This window comes from Manis javanica, chromosome 1 (genome assembly GCF_040802235.1).
Source record: "Manis javanica isolate MJ-LG chromosome 1, MJ_LKY, whole genome shotgun sequence".
NCBI lineage: Eukaryota > Metazoa > Chordata > Mammalia > Pholidota > Manidae > Manis > Manis javanica.
The window spans coordinates 109,793,147-109,810,114 of NC_133156.1; the positions used below are offsets into that span (position 1 = coordinate 109,793,147).

General features: G+C 36.9%; 1 protein-coding gene across 2 annotated transcripts in view; it reads left to right on the plus strand.

The window, feature by feature from the left end:
- Positions 1 to 16,968, plus strand: part of DHX29 (DExH-box helicase 29) — a 55,306-nt gene that overhangs the window by 11,738 nt on the left and 26,600 nt on the right. For both annotated transcript variants that reach the window (XR_005062375.2, XM_037022311.2), the window contains exons 6-8: positions 2,467 to 2,595; positions 15,466 to 15,592; positions 16,304 to 16,462. Coding sequence is in view for 1 of the 2 variants with exons in the window: in XM_037022311.2 (XP_036878206.2) it covers positions 2,467 to 2,595; positions 15,466 to 15,592; positions 16,304 to 16,462 (415 nt within the window). In the remaining variant the exon portion in view is untranslated. The remainder of the gene's footprint in view (positions 1 to 2,466; positions 2,596 to 15,465; positions 15,593 to 16,303; positions 16,463 to 16,968) is intronic.

The following is a 16,968-nucleotide window of genomic DNA, read 5'->3' on the forward strand; positions in this document are numbered from 1 at the left end:
ACAAAATACTATGTTGGTTTCAGATGTATAACATAGTAACTGGATAATTGTATCTCTTACTAGATGCTTTCAGTATGAGTAGTGGCCCTATTACCATACCAAGAAATTAGAATATTATTGGTTAAATTCTCTATTTTGTACTTTCATTCTGATGTCTAACTTATTTTACAATTTGCAGTTTGTACCTCTTTATCCTCTTCAACTATTTCACCTATCCCTCCATCCCCTTCCCTAAGGTAACCAACAGTCTGTTGTCTGTATTTGTGGATCTTCTTTTTGGTTTGTTCTTTAGATTCCACATTTAAGTGAAATCATATGGTATTTGTCTTTCTCTGCCTGCTTTATTTCCCTTAGAATCATATCCTCTATATCCATCCATATTGTTGCAAATGTCAAGATTTCCTCCTTTTTTATGGCTGAGTAAATTTCTGTTGTGTATATGTACCACATCTTATTTTCCACTCATCTATTGACAGATACTTTGGTTGCTTCCATATCTTTCCTGTTGTAAATAATGCTGCAATGCACATAGGCTTACACATATCTTTTCAAATTAGTGATTTTGTTTTCTTAGGGTAAAGTCCCAGAAGTGGAATTGCTGGGTCATGTTAGTTCTTTTTTTAGCCCTGTGAGGAGCCTCCATATTGTTTTCCACAGTGGTTGGACCAATGTGCATTCCCAGTGAAGGAGGATTCCCTTTTCTTGACATCCTTGCCAACACTCCTTATTTCTTGTCTTTTGAATAGTGGCCATTTTCATTGGTGTGAAGTGATACCTCCTTGTGGTTTTGATTTCTATTTCCCTGCTGATTAGTGATGGCGAGCATCTTTTCATGTGTTTGCTGACCATCTGTCTGTATATTGTCTTTAGAAAAATGTCTGTTCAGGTCCTCTGCCCAGTTTTTAATTGGGTTATTATGGGTTTTTTTTGTTGAGTCATATGAGTTTTTTATATGTTTTGGATTTAACGCGCTATTGGATAATATCATTTACAAATGATACTGTAGGTGCCTTTTTATTTTCTTGATGGTTTTCTTTGCCATACAGAGCTTTTTAGTTTGATATAGTCCCACTTGTTTATTTTTGCTTTTATTTCCATTGCCTGGGTAGATGCATCCATAAATTTCTCATGCTGATATTCCTGAAATTCTTGGCTATGTTTTCTTCTAGGAGTTTTATGGTTTCTTATCTTACATTTAGGTCTTTAATCCATTTTGAGTTTACTTTTGTGTATGGTAGTAGGGAGTAATCCAGTTTCATTCTCATGCATGTAGCTGTCCAGTTTTCCCAACACCATTTATCAAAGAGACTGTCTTTTCCCCACGGCATATTCATAGCTCCTCTGTCATATATTAAATGTCAATATTTGCATGAGATTGATTATTGCATGGGATCTCTATTCTGTTTCATTGATCTGTGGGCCTGTTCTTGTGCCAGTACCATACAGTTTTGATTACTGTAGCTTTATAGTATAGTCAAGGGTGCATAATACCCCCAGCGTTATTCTTAAGGTTACTTGGGCTATTTTGGGTTTTGTGGTTCCATACAGATTTTAGGATTCTTTGCTAGCACCTGCCCACAGACTCACACACCCTCCCTAAAAGCTGGGAAACCTCTTAGTCCTATCAGGGGCTGGGATGGTGGGTAACAGCAGGCAACAAGGCAGGACTGCTGAATTGCACACAGGTTCTGCTCTCAGCCACAACAAGATGTGCAGAAAGAGTGCAAACAGTAGCACTGGTTGGCTCCTCTGATCCTGGATTGCCTCCAATGGCCTCCTTGCCCAGCACTGGATGTTTAGTTCTGAAATGTAGGTTCTTTCACTTATGGTCTAGTTGCACTTTAAACCACAAGACTTTTTTCCTGTACCTCAGGGCAGAGCGGCCATGCCTGGCTCTCTCAGGATATTCCTCCACTCCTCCTCTGCCAGGGGCTGTGGCTAGAGAGGGGTGCCTGTGGCTACCTGTGTCTGCCTCTCCATTTGTTTTGGGCCTTTTAAGAAATTTGATCTTTCTGTTTCTTGTATAAAAGGTGTTCTCTTCAGGATGAGATTATGTACATGTAGGTTTGGTGTATAGGTAGGAGATGGTGGATTCAGGCTCTCTCTACTCTGCCATTTTCCCAGAATAAAATATGCAATTTTTAATATATCACTTGTAACTTACTAAACCTTAAAAACAAACAAAACAAAAACAAATTTATTGAAACATCATCCCTACAAAATCACTGTATTTAAGGAATAACACTAGTTTTTCATTTTTTTCTTCCCTCATTATGTAAACATATTCTCTGAACTATGCAAGTTTACATTTCTTAATGTAATGTTGAGTTCACTTGTCCTTCACTGAACAGAAAAGGATATGACTTTTGAGGCTTATTAACAGTGTTGCTTTTTCTAAGTGTAAAAGCAGTGACATTTGATGATAGCTTTGACATCTAACTTTGGTTTTTTGTTTTTTCCTTCTAGTCTAAAAAGGAAGAAAAAAATTTGGATGTAAATATGAAAGAATGGATTTTGCAGTATGCTGAACAACAAAATGATGAAGAAAAGTGTGAGCATTCTAAAAGTTTAGAAGAGGAGGAAAAATTTGACCCTGTGAGTAGAAATTTGCTTTAGGTCTCTAGCTGAGTATTCTTAGGCAAGACATTTAACTTTTGTGAGACTTAGTTTCCTCACTTGTAAATTGGAGAAATACTTACCTTTGGGGTTGATGTGAAGATTTAACACAATAACACTTAGGAAGAAACATGAAACAGAATAACTGCACAATAGATGTTAATTACATTTCTTTCATGTTTAAAGAGATAATTTGCAAATTTTTAAAAATGTTATGTGTAAAGAGTATGCTAAATTCCTTGGAAAATAAAAAATGAAAGGTACATTGCTACACAGAAGAAATCCATAGTCTGGAGGGAGAAAACCTAAGATACCATAACATAAACTAAAAATACAAGGTTAAGTGAAAAAAACAGTTATATAAAGAAAATGTTACAGTGCATGTATGTGACAAAGAACTTCTATCTAGAATTTATAAATAAATTTTAAAAAGACAGTAGATACTTAACAAAAGTAGACATGTGGATGGCCAGTAGACATGTAAAAATAATTTCAACATCACTAGTCAGTCATCCAAGAGATGAAAATGAAAATGAAAACTATAATGAGATACCACTGTATATCCATCAAAATGACTAAAGTTAAAAAGATGTTATACCAAGAAATGGGAGGATGTGGAGCAACTGGAACACCACTACATTCATTGTGGATGTATAATATGGTTCAACCCTTTTTGGAAAACTGTTCAGCACTTTCTTGTGAAATGAAACATACACTTACCATATGACCTAACAATTTCATTCCTAGGTATTTACTCATGAAAAATGAAAATACATGCACACAAAGAAAAACAGAGTTGTACACAAATGTTTAAAGCAACTTTATTCATAATAACCAAACACTGCAAGCAACTCTTAAAAACATCATGCAGGAATAAAGAAGCCAGACACCCATGAATACATGTGGAATAAATTGATACTAAATTCCAGAAAAGTTATCTATGTACAATTAATCTAGTGACAGCAGATCACTGGTTTCCTAAGTCCAGTCATAGGGGAAGGAGGTGGACTTTAATGCAGCATGAGGCAACTTTTGGGGATGATGAGAATGTTTTTCTTTTTTTTTAATTGAAGTACTATTGATATACAATCTTATGTTGGTTTCAGGTGTACAACATAGTGGTTCAACAGTTACCCACATTATCAGCTCTTCACTACTTCTTGTGTGGTTATTATCTGTCAACGTAGAAAGATGTTTCAGAGTCATTGACTTACTCTCCATGCTGTACTGCTGTTCCTGTGATCAGCTTTTATTGTGATCACAAATTATTGTGCCCCTTTGTATCCTTCACCCTCCCCTACCACCTGCCCCAATCCCTCCACCTTGGTAACCACTTAACACTTATTAGTGTCTGTGATTCTACTGCTGTTTTATTCCTTCTGTTTTGCTTTGCTTTTATATTCCACAAATAAATGAAATCATTTGGTATTTGTCTTCCTCCACCTGGCTTATTCCACTGAGCTTACTACCCTCTAGATCCATCCATGGTGTTGCAAATGGCAGGAGTTCTTTTTATAGATGAATAATATTCCGTTGTGTATATGTACTACATCTTCTTTATCCATTCATCTGTTGATAGACACTTAGGTTGCTTCCATATCTTGGCTATTGCAAATAGAGCAGCAATAAACATAGGGGTGCATATAGCTTTTCGAATCAGGGATTTTGTTTTCTTCAGGTAAATTCCTTGAAGTTGAATTACTGAATCAAATGGTATTTCTATTTTTAGTTTTTTGAGGAACCTCCATACTGCTTTCCACAGAGGTTACACCAATTTGCATTCCCACCAGCAGTGTAGGAGGGTTCCCATTTCTCCACATCCTCTCCATTTGTTATTTCTTGTCTTTTAGATAGTAGCCACTCTAACTGGTGTGAGGTGATACCTCATTATGGTTTTAATTTGCATTTCCCTGATGATTAGTGACATGGAGCAACTTTTCATATGTCTCTTGGCCATCTCTATTTCTTTGGAGAAATGTCTGCTCAGATCATCTGCCCATTTTTTAATCAGGTTATTTGATTTTTGGGTGTTGAGGCATATGAGTTCTTCATATATTTTGTATGTTAACCCCTTATCAGATGAGTCATTTACAAATATATTCTTCCATACTTCAGGATGCCTTTTTGTTCTGTTGATGGTGTCCCTTGCTGTACAGAAGCTTTTTAGTTTGATGTAGTCCCAGTTTTCCATTTTTTATTTTGTTTCCCTTGCCTCAAGAGATGTGTCTGGGAAAAAATTGCTCATACTTATGTTTAAGAGATTTTTGCCTATGTTTTCTTCTAAGACATTTTTTTTTATTTGGTATCATTAATCTACAATTACATGAAGGATTATGTTTACTAGGCTCCCCCCTTCACCAAGTCCCCCCCACATACCCATTCACAGTCACTGTCCATCAATATAGTAAGATGCTGTAGGATCACTACTTGTCTTCTCTGTGTTGCACGGCCCTCCCTGTGCCCCCCCAACACTATACATGCTAATCGTAATGCCCCCTTTCTTTTCTTCCAACCCTTATCCCTCCCTTCCCACCCATCCTCCCCAGTCTCTTTCCCTTTGGTAACTATTAGTCCATTCTTGGGTTTTGTGCTTCTGCTGCTGTTTTGTTCCTTCAGTTTTCTTTTGTTCTTATACTCCACATATGAGTGAGATCATATGGTACTTGTCTTTCTCCGCCTTGCATATTTCACTGAGCATAATACTCTCTAGCTCCATCCATGTTGTTGCAAATGGTAGGATTTGTTTTTTTCTTAGGGCTGGGTAATATTCCATTGTGTATATGTACCACATCTTCTTTATCCATTCATCTACTGATGGACATTAGGTTGCTTCCATATCTTGGCTATTGTAAATAGTGCAGCGATAAATATAGGGGTGCATCTGTCTTTTTCAAACTGGAGTGCTGTATTCTTAGGGTAAATTCCTAGAAGTGGAATTCCTGGGTCAAATTTTGAGCATTTTGAGGAACCTCCATACTGCTTTCCATAATGGTTGAACTAATTTACATTCCCACCAGCAGTGTAGGAGGGTTCCCCTTTCTCCACAACCTCACCAACATTTGTTGTTTTTTGTCTTTTGGATGTTAGCCATCCTTACTGGTGTGAGATGATATCTCATTGTGGTTCTAATTTGCATTTCTCTGATGACAAGCGCTGTGGAGCATCTTTTCATGTGTCTATTGGCCATCTGAATTTCTTCTTTAGAGAACTGTCTGTTTAGCTCCTCTGCCCATTTTTTAATTGGATTATTTGCTTTTTGTTTGTTGAGGTGTGTGAGCTCTTTATATATTTTGAATGTCAACCCTTTATCGGATCTGTCATTTTCGAATATATTCTCCCATACTGTAGGATACCTTTTTGTTCTATTGATGGTGTCCTTTGCTGTACAGAAGCTTTTCAGCTTGATATAGTCCCATTTGTTCATTTTTGCATTTGTTTCCCTTGCCCGGGGAGATATGTTCAAGAAGAGGTCACTCATGTTTATGTCTAAGAGATTTTTGCCTACGTTTTTTCCTAAGAGTTTTATGGTTTCATGACTTACATTCAAGTCTTTGATCCATTTCGAATTTACTTTTGTGTATGGGGTTAGACAGTGATCCAGTTTCATTCTCTTACATGTAGCTGTCCAGTTTTGCCAGCACCATCTGTTGAAGAGACTGTCATTTCCCCATGGTATGTCCATGGCCCCTTTATCGAATATTAGTTGACCATATATGTTTGGGTTAATGTTTGGAGTCTCTATTCTGTTCCATTGGTCTGTGGCTCTGTTCTTGTGCCAGTACCAAATTGTCTTGATTACTGTGGCTTTGTAGTAGAGCTTGAAGTTGGGGAGTGAGATCCCCCCCACTTTATTCTTCCTTCTCAGGATTGCTTTAGCTATTTGGGGTCTTTAGTGTTTCCATATGAATTTTTGAACTATTTGTTCCAGTTCATTGAAGAAAGCTGTTGGTAATTTGATAGGGATTGCATCGAATCTGGATATTGGTTTGGGCAGGATGGCCATTTTGACTATATTAATTCTTCCTCCTAGCCAAGAGCATGGGATGAGTTTCCATTTGTTAGTGACTTCTTTAATTTCTCTTAAGAGTGTCTTACAGTTTTCAGGGTATAGGTCTTTCACTTCCTTGGTTAGGTTTATTCCTAGGTATTTTATTCTTTTTGATGCTATTGTGAATGGATTGTCTTCCTGACTTCTCTATTAGTTTATTGTTAGTGTATAGGAAAGCCACAGATTTCTGTGTGTTAATTTTGTATCCTGCAACTTTGCTGAATTCCGATATTAGTTCTAGTAGTTTCGGAGTGAGTCTTTAGGGTTTTTTATGTACAATATCATGTCATCTGCAAATAGTGACAGTTTAACTTCTTCTTTACCAATCTGGATTCCTTGTATTTCTTTGTTTTGTCTAATTGCCATGGCTAGGACCTCCAGTACTATGTTGAATAACAGTGGAGATAGTGGGCATCCCTGTCTTGTTCCCGATTGCACAGGAAAAGCTTTCAGCTTTTCACTGTTCAGTATGATGTTTGCTGTGGGTTTATCATATATGGCCTTTATTATGTTGAGGTACTTGCCCTCTATACCCATTTTGTTGAGAGTTTTTATCATGAATGGATGTTGAATTTTATCGAATGCTTTTTCAGCATCTATGGAGATGATCATGTGGTTTTTGTCTTTCTTTTTGTTGATGTGGTGGATGATGTTGATGAATTTTCTAATGTTGTACCATCCTTGCATCCCTGGGATGAATCCTACTTGGTCATGGTGTACGATCCTTTTGAGGTATTTTTGAATTCGGTTTGCTAATATTTTGTTGAGTATTTTTGCATCTACGTTCATCGATATTGGTGTGTGGTTTTCTTTTTTGGTGGGGTCTTTGCCTGGTTTTGGTATTAGGGTGATGTTGGCTTCACAGAATGAGTTTGGGAGTATTCCTTCCTCTTCTATTTTTTGGAAAACTTTAAGGAGAATGGGTATTATGTCTTTTCTGTATGTCTGATAAAATTCCGAGGTGAATCCATCTGGCGTGGGGGTTTTGTTCTTTGGTAGTTTTTTGATTACCGCTTCAATTTCGTTGCTTTTCAATTTCGTTGGTCTGTTTAGATTTTCTGTTTCTTTCTGGGTCAGTCTTGGAAGGTTGTATTTTTCTAGGAAGTTGTCCATTTCTCCTAGGTTTCCCAGCTTGTTAGCATATAGGTTTTCATAGTACTCTCTAATAATTCTTTGTATTTCTGTGGGGTCCATTGTGATTTATCCTTTCTCGTTTCTGATTCTGTTGATTTGTGTTGACTCTCTTTTCCTCTTAATAAGTCTGGCTAGAGGCTTATCTATTTTGTTTATTTTCTCAAAGAACCAGCTCTTGGTTTCATTGATTTTTGCTATTGTTTTATTCTCAATTTTATTTATTTCTTCTCTGATCTTTATTATGTCCCTCCTTCTGCTGACCTTAGGCCTCATTTGTTCTTCTTTTTCCAATTTCTATAATTGTGACATTAGACCATTCATTTGGGATTGTTCTTCCTTCTTTAAATATGCCTGGATTGCTGTATACTTTCCTCTTAAGACTGCTTTTGCTGTATCCCACAGTAGTTGGGGCTTTGTGTTGTTGTTGTCGTTTCTTTCCATATATTGCTGGATCTCCATTTTGATTTGGTCATTGATCCATTGATTATTTAGGAGCGTGTTGTTAAGCCTCCATGTGTTTGTGAGCCTTTTTGCTTCCTTTGTACAGTTTATTTCTAGTTTTATGCCTTTGTGGTCTGAAAAGTTGGTTGGTAGGATTTCCATCTTTTGGAATTTACTGAGGCTCTTTTTGTGGCCTAGTATGTGGTCTATTCTGGAGAATGTTCCATGTGCACTTGAGAAGAATGTGTATCCTGTTGCTTTTGGATGTAGAGTTCTGTAGATGTCTATTAGGTCCATCTGTTCTAGTGTGTTGTTCAGTGCCTCTGTGTCCTTACTTTCTGTCTGGTGGATCTGTCCTTTGGAGTGAGTGGTGTGTTGAAGTCTCCCAGAATGAATGCATTGCATTCTATTTCCTCCTTTAGTTCTGTTAGTATTTGTTTCACATATGTTCGTGCTCCTGTATTGGGTGCATATATATTTATAATGGTTATATCTTCTTGTTGGACTGAGCCCTTTATCATTATGTAATGTCCTTCTTTATCTTTTGTTACTTTCTTTATTTTGAAGTCTGTTTTGTCTGATACTAGTATTGCAACACCTGCTTTTTTCTCTCTGTTATTTGCATGAAATATCTTTTTCCATCCCTTGACTTTAAGTCTGTGCATGTCTTTGGGTTTGAGGTGAGTCTCTTGTAAGCAGCATATGGATGGATCTTGCTTTTTTATCCATTCTATTACTCTGTGTCTTTTGATTGGTGCATCAGTCCATTTACATTTAGGGTGATTATCGATAGATATGTACTTAATGCCATTGCAGGCTTTAAGTTTGTGGTTACCAAAGGTTCAGAGTTAGCTTCTTTGCTATCTTACTGTCTAACTTAACTCGCTTATTGAACTATTATAAACACGGTCTGATGATTCTTTATTTCTCTTCCTTCTTATTCCTCCTCCTCCCTTCTTCATATGTTGGGTGTTTTGTTGTGTGCTCTTTTTAGGAGTGCTGCCATCTAGAGCAATCTCTGTAAGATGCCCTGTAGAGGTGGTTTGTGGGAGGCAAATTCCCTCAACTTTTGCTTGTCTGGGAATTGTTTAATCCCTCCATATTTAAATGATAATCATGCTGGATACAGTAGTCTTGCTTCGAGGCCCTTCTGTTTCATTGCATTAAGTATATCATGCCATTCTCTTCTGGCCTGTAGGGTTTCTGTTGAGAAGTCTGATGATAGCCTGATGGGTTTTCCTTTGTAGGTGACCTTTTTTACTCTCTGGCTGCCTTTAATACTTTGTCCTTGTCTTTTATCTTTGCCATTTTAATTATTATGTGTCTTGGTGTTGCCCTCCTTGGATCCCTTGTCATGGGAGTTCTGTGTACCTCTATGGTCTGAGAGGCCATTTCCTCCCCTAGTTTGGGGAAGTTTTCAGCAATTATTTCTTCAAAGACACTTTCTATCCCTTTTTCTCTTTCTTCTTCTTCTGGTACCCCTATAATGTGGATATTGTTCCGTTTCAATTGGTCACTCAGCTCTCTTAGAATTCTTTCATTCCTGGAGATCCTTTTATCTCTGTCTGCATCAGCTTCACTGCGTTCCTGTTCTCTGTTTTCTAGTCCATTAATGGTCTCTTGCATCTCGTCCATTCTGTTTTGAAGTCCTTCCAGAGCTTGTTTTATTTCTGTATTCTCCTTCCTTAGTTCTTGCATATTTCTCTGCAAGTCCATCAGCATGGTTATGACTTTTGTTTTGAATTCTCTTTCAGGAAGACTGGTTAAATCTATCTCCCCAGATTCCTTCTCAGGGGAAGATGTAGCAGATGCCGAAGCTGTCTGGGTTAGTCTTGTCTGGATCAAATTTTTTTGCCTTTTCATGTTGATGGGTGCAGTGGAATGCTATTGACGCGTCTGTCAGCTTTCCACTTGGCTCCTGGCCTTTCTTTACCGGGACAACTGCAACCCCTAGTGGCTTGTGTTGGGCAATTGCGTGTAGACTGGGTCTTTGTATCTTGCCTGGCTGGTATGGAGGAAGCTCCCTTGCTGTCCTAATCTGCTATGGCAGGGCCCCAGAGGGGTAATGGGGGACTGTTAGGCTGCTTACCTCCGTGAGGGGTCTCAGAGCTGTTGCCCAGGGGGTTAGTGCACCCAGAGTGCCCTGAAATTTCCAGCTGCTCGACTGACCTGGGGTGTTTCCGTTCAGCTGTGGTGTCCCTGACCCTTTAAGACTTTCAAAAAGCACTCGCTTTTCTTTGTCACAGGGGCATCGGCTTTGGGACCCGCTCAGACTCAGAGGTCTTGCTGCCCTGTTTCCCTAGTATCCAGGACCCCACGCATGCACTGTGTCTATGCTCTGGTGCGGATGGCTGGGGCTGGGTGTTCAGCAGTCCTGGGCTCCCTCTCCCTCCCCGCTCCGACTCCTCTCCTGCCGGGAGCTGGGGTGAGGGATGCTCGGATCCTGCCAGGCCGGGGTTTGTATCTTACCCCTTTCACCAGGCACTGGGCTCTCGCAGGCGTGGATGTAGTCTGGCTGTTGTCCTGTGTCTTCTGGTCTTTTAGGATAAGTTGTATTTGTTGTATTTTCAAAAATATATATGTTTTTGGGAGGAGATTCCCACTGTCCTACTCACACTGCCATCTCGGCTTTGCCTCTCTTCTAAGACTTTTATGGTTTCATCTGTTTCGAGTTTACTTCTGTGTATGGAGTTAGACAATAATCCAGTTTCATTCTCTTACATTTAGCCATCCAGTTTTGCCAACACCAGTTGTTGAAGAGGCTGTCTTTTCCCTATTGTATATTTGTGACTCCTTTATAGTATAGTAATTGGCCATATATGTATGCATTTATATCTGCTCTCTATTCTCTTCCACTGATCTATGGGTCTGTTCTTGTGCTGGTAACAAACTGTCTGGATTACTGTAGTTTCATAGTAGAGTTTGAAGGCAGGAGAGCATAGTACCCCCAGCTTTGTTCTTATGTCTCAGGATTGCTTTGTCTATTTGGGGTCTTTTGTGGTTCCATAGGAATCTTAGAACTATTCTAGTTTATTGAAAAATGCTATTGGAATTTTGATTACATTTCTTTGGGCAGGATGGCCATTTTGACAATATTAATTCTTTTTATCCATGAGCATGGGATAGATTTCCATTTATTGGTCTCTTTAATTTCTGTTGTGAGTGTCTTACAGTTTTCAGAGTAAAGGTCTTTCACCCTCTTGAATAGGTTTAGTGTATTTCTAAGTATTTTATTCTTTTTAATGCAATTGTAAATGGAGTTGTTTTCCTTATTTCTCTTTCTGCTAATTCATTGTTGTTATATAGGAACACAACAGATTGCTGTGTATTAATTTTGTATCCTTCAGCGTTGCTGAATCCAGTTATCAGTTCTAATAGTCTTTTGGTGGAATCTTCAGCATTTTCTAAATATCATGTCATCAACAAACAGTGACAGTTTAACGTTTTCCTTAACAGTTTGGATGCCTTTTATCTCTTTGTGTTATGTGATTGCTGTGGCTAAGACCTCCAGTACTATGTTGAATAAAAGTGGTGAAAGTGGACATCTCTGTCTTGTTCCTGATCTTAGAGGAAAAGCTTTCAGCTTTTCACCATTAACTGACATTAGCTATGGGTTTGTCATATATGGCTTTTATTATGTTGAGGTACATGTCTTCTATGCCCATTTGTGAGAGTTTTTATCATGAATGGATGTTGAATTTTGTCAAAATGATTTTTCAGCATCTATTGAGATGATCATGTGGTTTTTATCCTTTTTGTTAATGTGGTGTGATACTGATTGATTTACAAGGATTATACCATCCTTGCATCTCTGGAGTAAATATGACTTGGTCGTAATGGACGATCCTTTTGATGCGTTTTTAAATTTGGTTTGCTAATATTTTGAGGATTATTGCATTTCTATTCATCAGGGTTATTAGTCTATAATTTTCTTTTTTTGTATTGTGGGGTTTTTTTTGGTATTAGAGTGAGTGGCCTCTAGAATGAGTTTGGAAGTATTCCCTCCACTTCTATTTTTTTAATTCTTTAAGAAGTACGGGATATTTGTTAGAATTTACCCATGAAGCCATCTGATCCTGGAGTTTTATTTGTTGGAAGTTTTTTTATTATGAGTTCAATTTCATTACTGGTAATTGGCCTTTTCACATTTTCTGTTTTTTTCTGGGTCAGTCTTGGAAGATTGTATATTTCTAGGAATTTGTCCATTTCTTCTATGTTGTGCAGTTTATTGGCATATGAATTTTTATAGAATTCTCTTTTAATTATTGAATTTCTGTGGTGTCAGTTGTAACTTTTAATTTCTGATTTTGTTTATTTGTGTCCTCCTGTTTTCTTGATAAGTCTTGCTAGGAGTTTGTCTATTTTATTTTCTCAAAGAACCAACTCTTGGTGTGATGATTTTTTTCTATTTTTTTATTCTCTGTTTTATTTATTTCTGCTCTGATCTTTATCATGTCACTTCTGCTAAAAACTTTAGGCTTTATTCTTCTTTCTCTAGTTCTTTTAATTGTGAGATTAGATTGTTTATTTGGGATTGTTCTTCTTTCTTGAGGTAGGCCTGTACTGCTATGTACTTTCCTCTTAGTACAGCTTTTGCTGTATCCCACATATTTTGAACCATTGTATTTCTGTTTTCATCTGTGTCCATTTACTGTTTGATTTCCTCTTTGATTTGTTCTTTGATCCATTGATTATTTAGAAACCTGTTTTTTAGCCTCCATGTGTTTTTTTTCTTCACGTAATTTCTAATTTCCTACTGTTGTGGTCTGAAAAGATGCTTGATACAATTTCAATCTTTGTGAATTTATTGAGGCTCTTTTTGTGGCCTAGATGTGATCTATGCTAGAGAATGTTCCATGCGCACTGGAGAAAAATGTGTATCCTGCTGGTTTGGGGTGGAATGTTCGGTATGTATCTGTTACATACATCTGATCTACTGTGTAATTCAGTGCCTCTGTTTCCTGCCTGGATGATCTATCCATTGATGTAAGTGGGGTGTTAAAAAACCCCTAATATGATTGTGTTGCCATCAGTTTCTCCCTTCAGCTTTTTAAGTTAGTACTTCGTCTATATATTTAGGTACTTCTATGTTTGTGCGCCTAGATGTTTACAATTTACAATATTTATATCCTCTTGTTGGACTGATCCTTTATTATTTAATGCCCTTGTCTCTTGTTACTTTCTTTGTTTTGAAGTCTATTTTGTCTAATAAAAGTACTACTCCTGTTTTTTTCTCCCTTGTACTTGTATGAAATATCTTTTTGTATTTCTTCACTTTTAAGTCTATCTATGTCTTTAAGTCTGAAATGAGTCTGTTGTAGGCAGCACATAGATGGGTCTTCTTTCTTTATCCATTCTACCACCCTATGTCTTTTGATTGGTGCATTTAGTCCATTTACATTTAAGGTAATTATTGATAGCATGTGCTTACTGCCATTTTATTAATTGTTTCTAGTTGGTTTTTTTTAGTTCCTTTCTGTTCCTTTCTTCCTCTCACATACTCATTTCTTATAATTTGATGGTTTTCTTTAGTATTATGCTTGGAGTCCATTTTATTTTTATCTTTTGTGTATCTGTCATAGGTTTTAGGTTCATAGTTTCCTAAATATATAACAGTATATATAATAATATATAAGTAGATATATTAAGTTGATGGTTGTTTGATTTTAAACACATTCTACAAGTACTACTTTTTTATTCTTCCTCCTCCATACTTTATATGTATATCATAATCTACATTTTTTGTGTGTATATCCCTTTAATGATTTTGTGTATATTTGATTTTACTACTTTTGTCTTTTCAAATTCACACTTACTTTGTAAATAATTGGTCTACTACCTTTACTATAGGCTAATTTTCACTGATGAAATATATTTAGACTTAAGAACATTTCCATCTGACGAAGTCTCTTTAACATATCCTGTAAGGCTGGTTGAGTGTTGGTGAATTCTTTAAACCTTCATTTATCTGGGAAATTTTTAATCTCTCCTTCAATTCTGAATGATAACCTTGCTGGGTAGAGAATTCTTGTTTGTAGGTTCCTCCCCTTTAAAACATTAAATATTCTATGCATTCCCTTCTGGCCTGTAAAGTTTCTGCTGAGGAATCTGATGATAGCCTTAGGTCGTTTTCCTTTTAGGTAACTGTCTGCCTCACTCTTGCTGCATTTAAGATTCTGTCTTTATCTTTGCCATTTAATTACTATGTGTCTTAGCATTGTCTTCCTGGGGTTCATCTTGTTAGGGGCTCTCTGTCCTTCCAGGACCTGGATGTCTTTCTTTCCCTAGATCGGTGATGTTTCCAGCTATTTCTTCAAAAAGACTTTCTACTCCTTTGTCTCTCTTCTTCTTGGACCCTTATTATGTGACTATGGTTTTGTTTTGAGTTGTCACACAGCTCTCATAGCATCTTTTAATTTTTAGAAATTTTTTTTTGTCTCCTTTTCTCAGCTTGTTTACTCTGCAGTTCTCTGTCTTCCATCACACTGGTTCTTCCCTCTGCTTCCAGCAGTCTGCTATTCTTTCTATTGTAGCTTTCATTTCACTCATTATTATGTTCTTCATCTCTGAGTGGCTCTTTTTCGGATTTTCTGTCTCTTGATGTTCTCACTGAGATTATCAGTTCTTTCCCTCAGTTCAGTGAGCATCTTTATGACTATTACTTTGATTTCTTCATCAGGAAGACTGCTAATCTCCATTTCCTATAGCCCATTTTCTGGTGTTTTATCTTGTCCTTTTGCATGCAACATATTCCTCTGCCTCCTCATTTTGTCTGCATTTGTGTGTTCGTTCCTTTGTATTAAATAGTTCATATGTACCTCCTGGTCTTGAAAATAATGGCTTTGTGAAGTGGGCTTATAGGCTGGGATGAGGGAAGAGCTCGGGTCCTAGTCGATCACACCTCTGCCCCTTTACCCTTCTCAATGTGGTCCTTTCTTCTTCACCACGTGTAGGTGGTCTGTTCTGCATTCTTCAGGTCACTTTCAGGGTTAGTTGTATTTGCTGTAGTTGATTCCTCAGTGTTTACATGGGAGAAGGTTTTCACCTTGCTGTCCTCCTCCATCTTCTTGCCCTGTATTATTTCTCTATGAAAAATTCCTAAAAGTAGATATGCTGGATCAAAAAAAAAGATCAAAAGATCATAGGATTTTATATAATACATTGATGATAGATAAACTAATCTTGCTCTTCTTTTTATTTCCTTATTATCATCTTATTTGGAACAGAACGAAAGGTACTTGCACCTTGTAGCAAAACTTCTAGATGCAAAGGAGCAAGCAGCTACCTTTAAACTAGAAAAAAACAAGCAAGGCCAAAAAGAGGCTCAAGAAAAAATTAGGAAATTTCAAAGAGGTAAACACTTTAAAATTTTTAGATTTATAAATAAATGTTTTTTCTTTATTGGCCTTCCTAAGATGAAGGTTGTCTCTTTTTAATATGTCAGCTCTTTCCTAGCAGTTTATACCTGGGATTGGTGAACTACTTCTGTAATAAACCAAATAGTAAATATTGTAGGGATTGAAGGCCATACAGACTCCATCACAGTTACTCAACTCTGCTGTCACAGCATGAAAGCAGCCATAGACAATACGTAAGCAAGTGGCTGTGTTCTCATAAAGCTTCATGGACACTGAAATATGAATTTTGTATAATTTCACATCACTCAGTAGTTCTTCCTTTTATCTTTTTTGACCAGTTAAAAATGTAGAAATCATTCTTAGCTCACAGAAATAGAGAAATAGGTAATGGAGCTATATTTGGCCTGCAGGCCATAGTTTGTCAACCTCTGATATATACATAAAATACCATCTCCATTCAAAAAGGAGAGATAGATATAATTCTTGAGTATTTATTTCTAAGGAAGATGTTTTTCTAAACTTTCTACATCTGTACAATAATATAAAAAATTTTAGCCTATGATGTGAAAATAAATTGCTTCTGACTTCTAGCACAGATTCCTAGTATTAAATGGCTAGAAGGAATTCTTTTTTTTAAACCATATTTTCAAAGTAAAAAGGCATAAAAAACATACATAAAATTAAACATCTTGTTTTTTCTTGGTAGAAATGGAAACTTTGGAAGATCATCCAGTATTTAATCCAGCCCTAAAGATTTCATATCAACAGAATGAAAGGAAAAAGCCTCCTACAGCCACAGAAGGGGAAGGTGCTTTGAACTTTAATTTATTTGAAAAATCTACAGCTGCTAATGAAGAAGAGAAAGGTAAAATGAAGGGGAAGTATTCCAGGCTATATGTAATTTATAAATAGTAAAATTGCATTCTAGAAAACCACATAAGATAGCAATAAAGTTTATGATAACACAGGCTTGGAAAAAGTAATAATTATGATAACCTACTTGTATAGCATTTTATTATTATAAATATCTTGTTTCAGCCTCTTTTCTGTTCAGTTGATACTTCAAGTTCCTGCCAGAATTACCTTTCCATAGCACATGTAAATTTCCTGTTAAAAACATATTATCAGTAACAAGTCCAAACCCTTTATATGGCATTGAAGATCCTTTTCATTCTACCGTAATCTTCCTTTCTGTATCTTCCTTATTCTCACAGCTACATACTGTAGCCGCATAGTTCTTTAAAACGTGTTGTTTCATGATTCCGTGTTTTTGCTCATACTGCTATTTGCTGTTTGGCCAGCCTTTCCCTTACTTCAAGGCTCAACTCAGCACCTCTTTAAGCCTTTCCTGATTCTTGTCATGTCACCAGA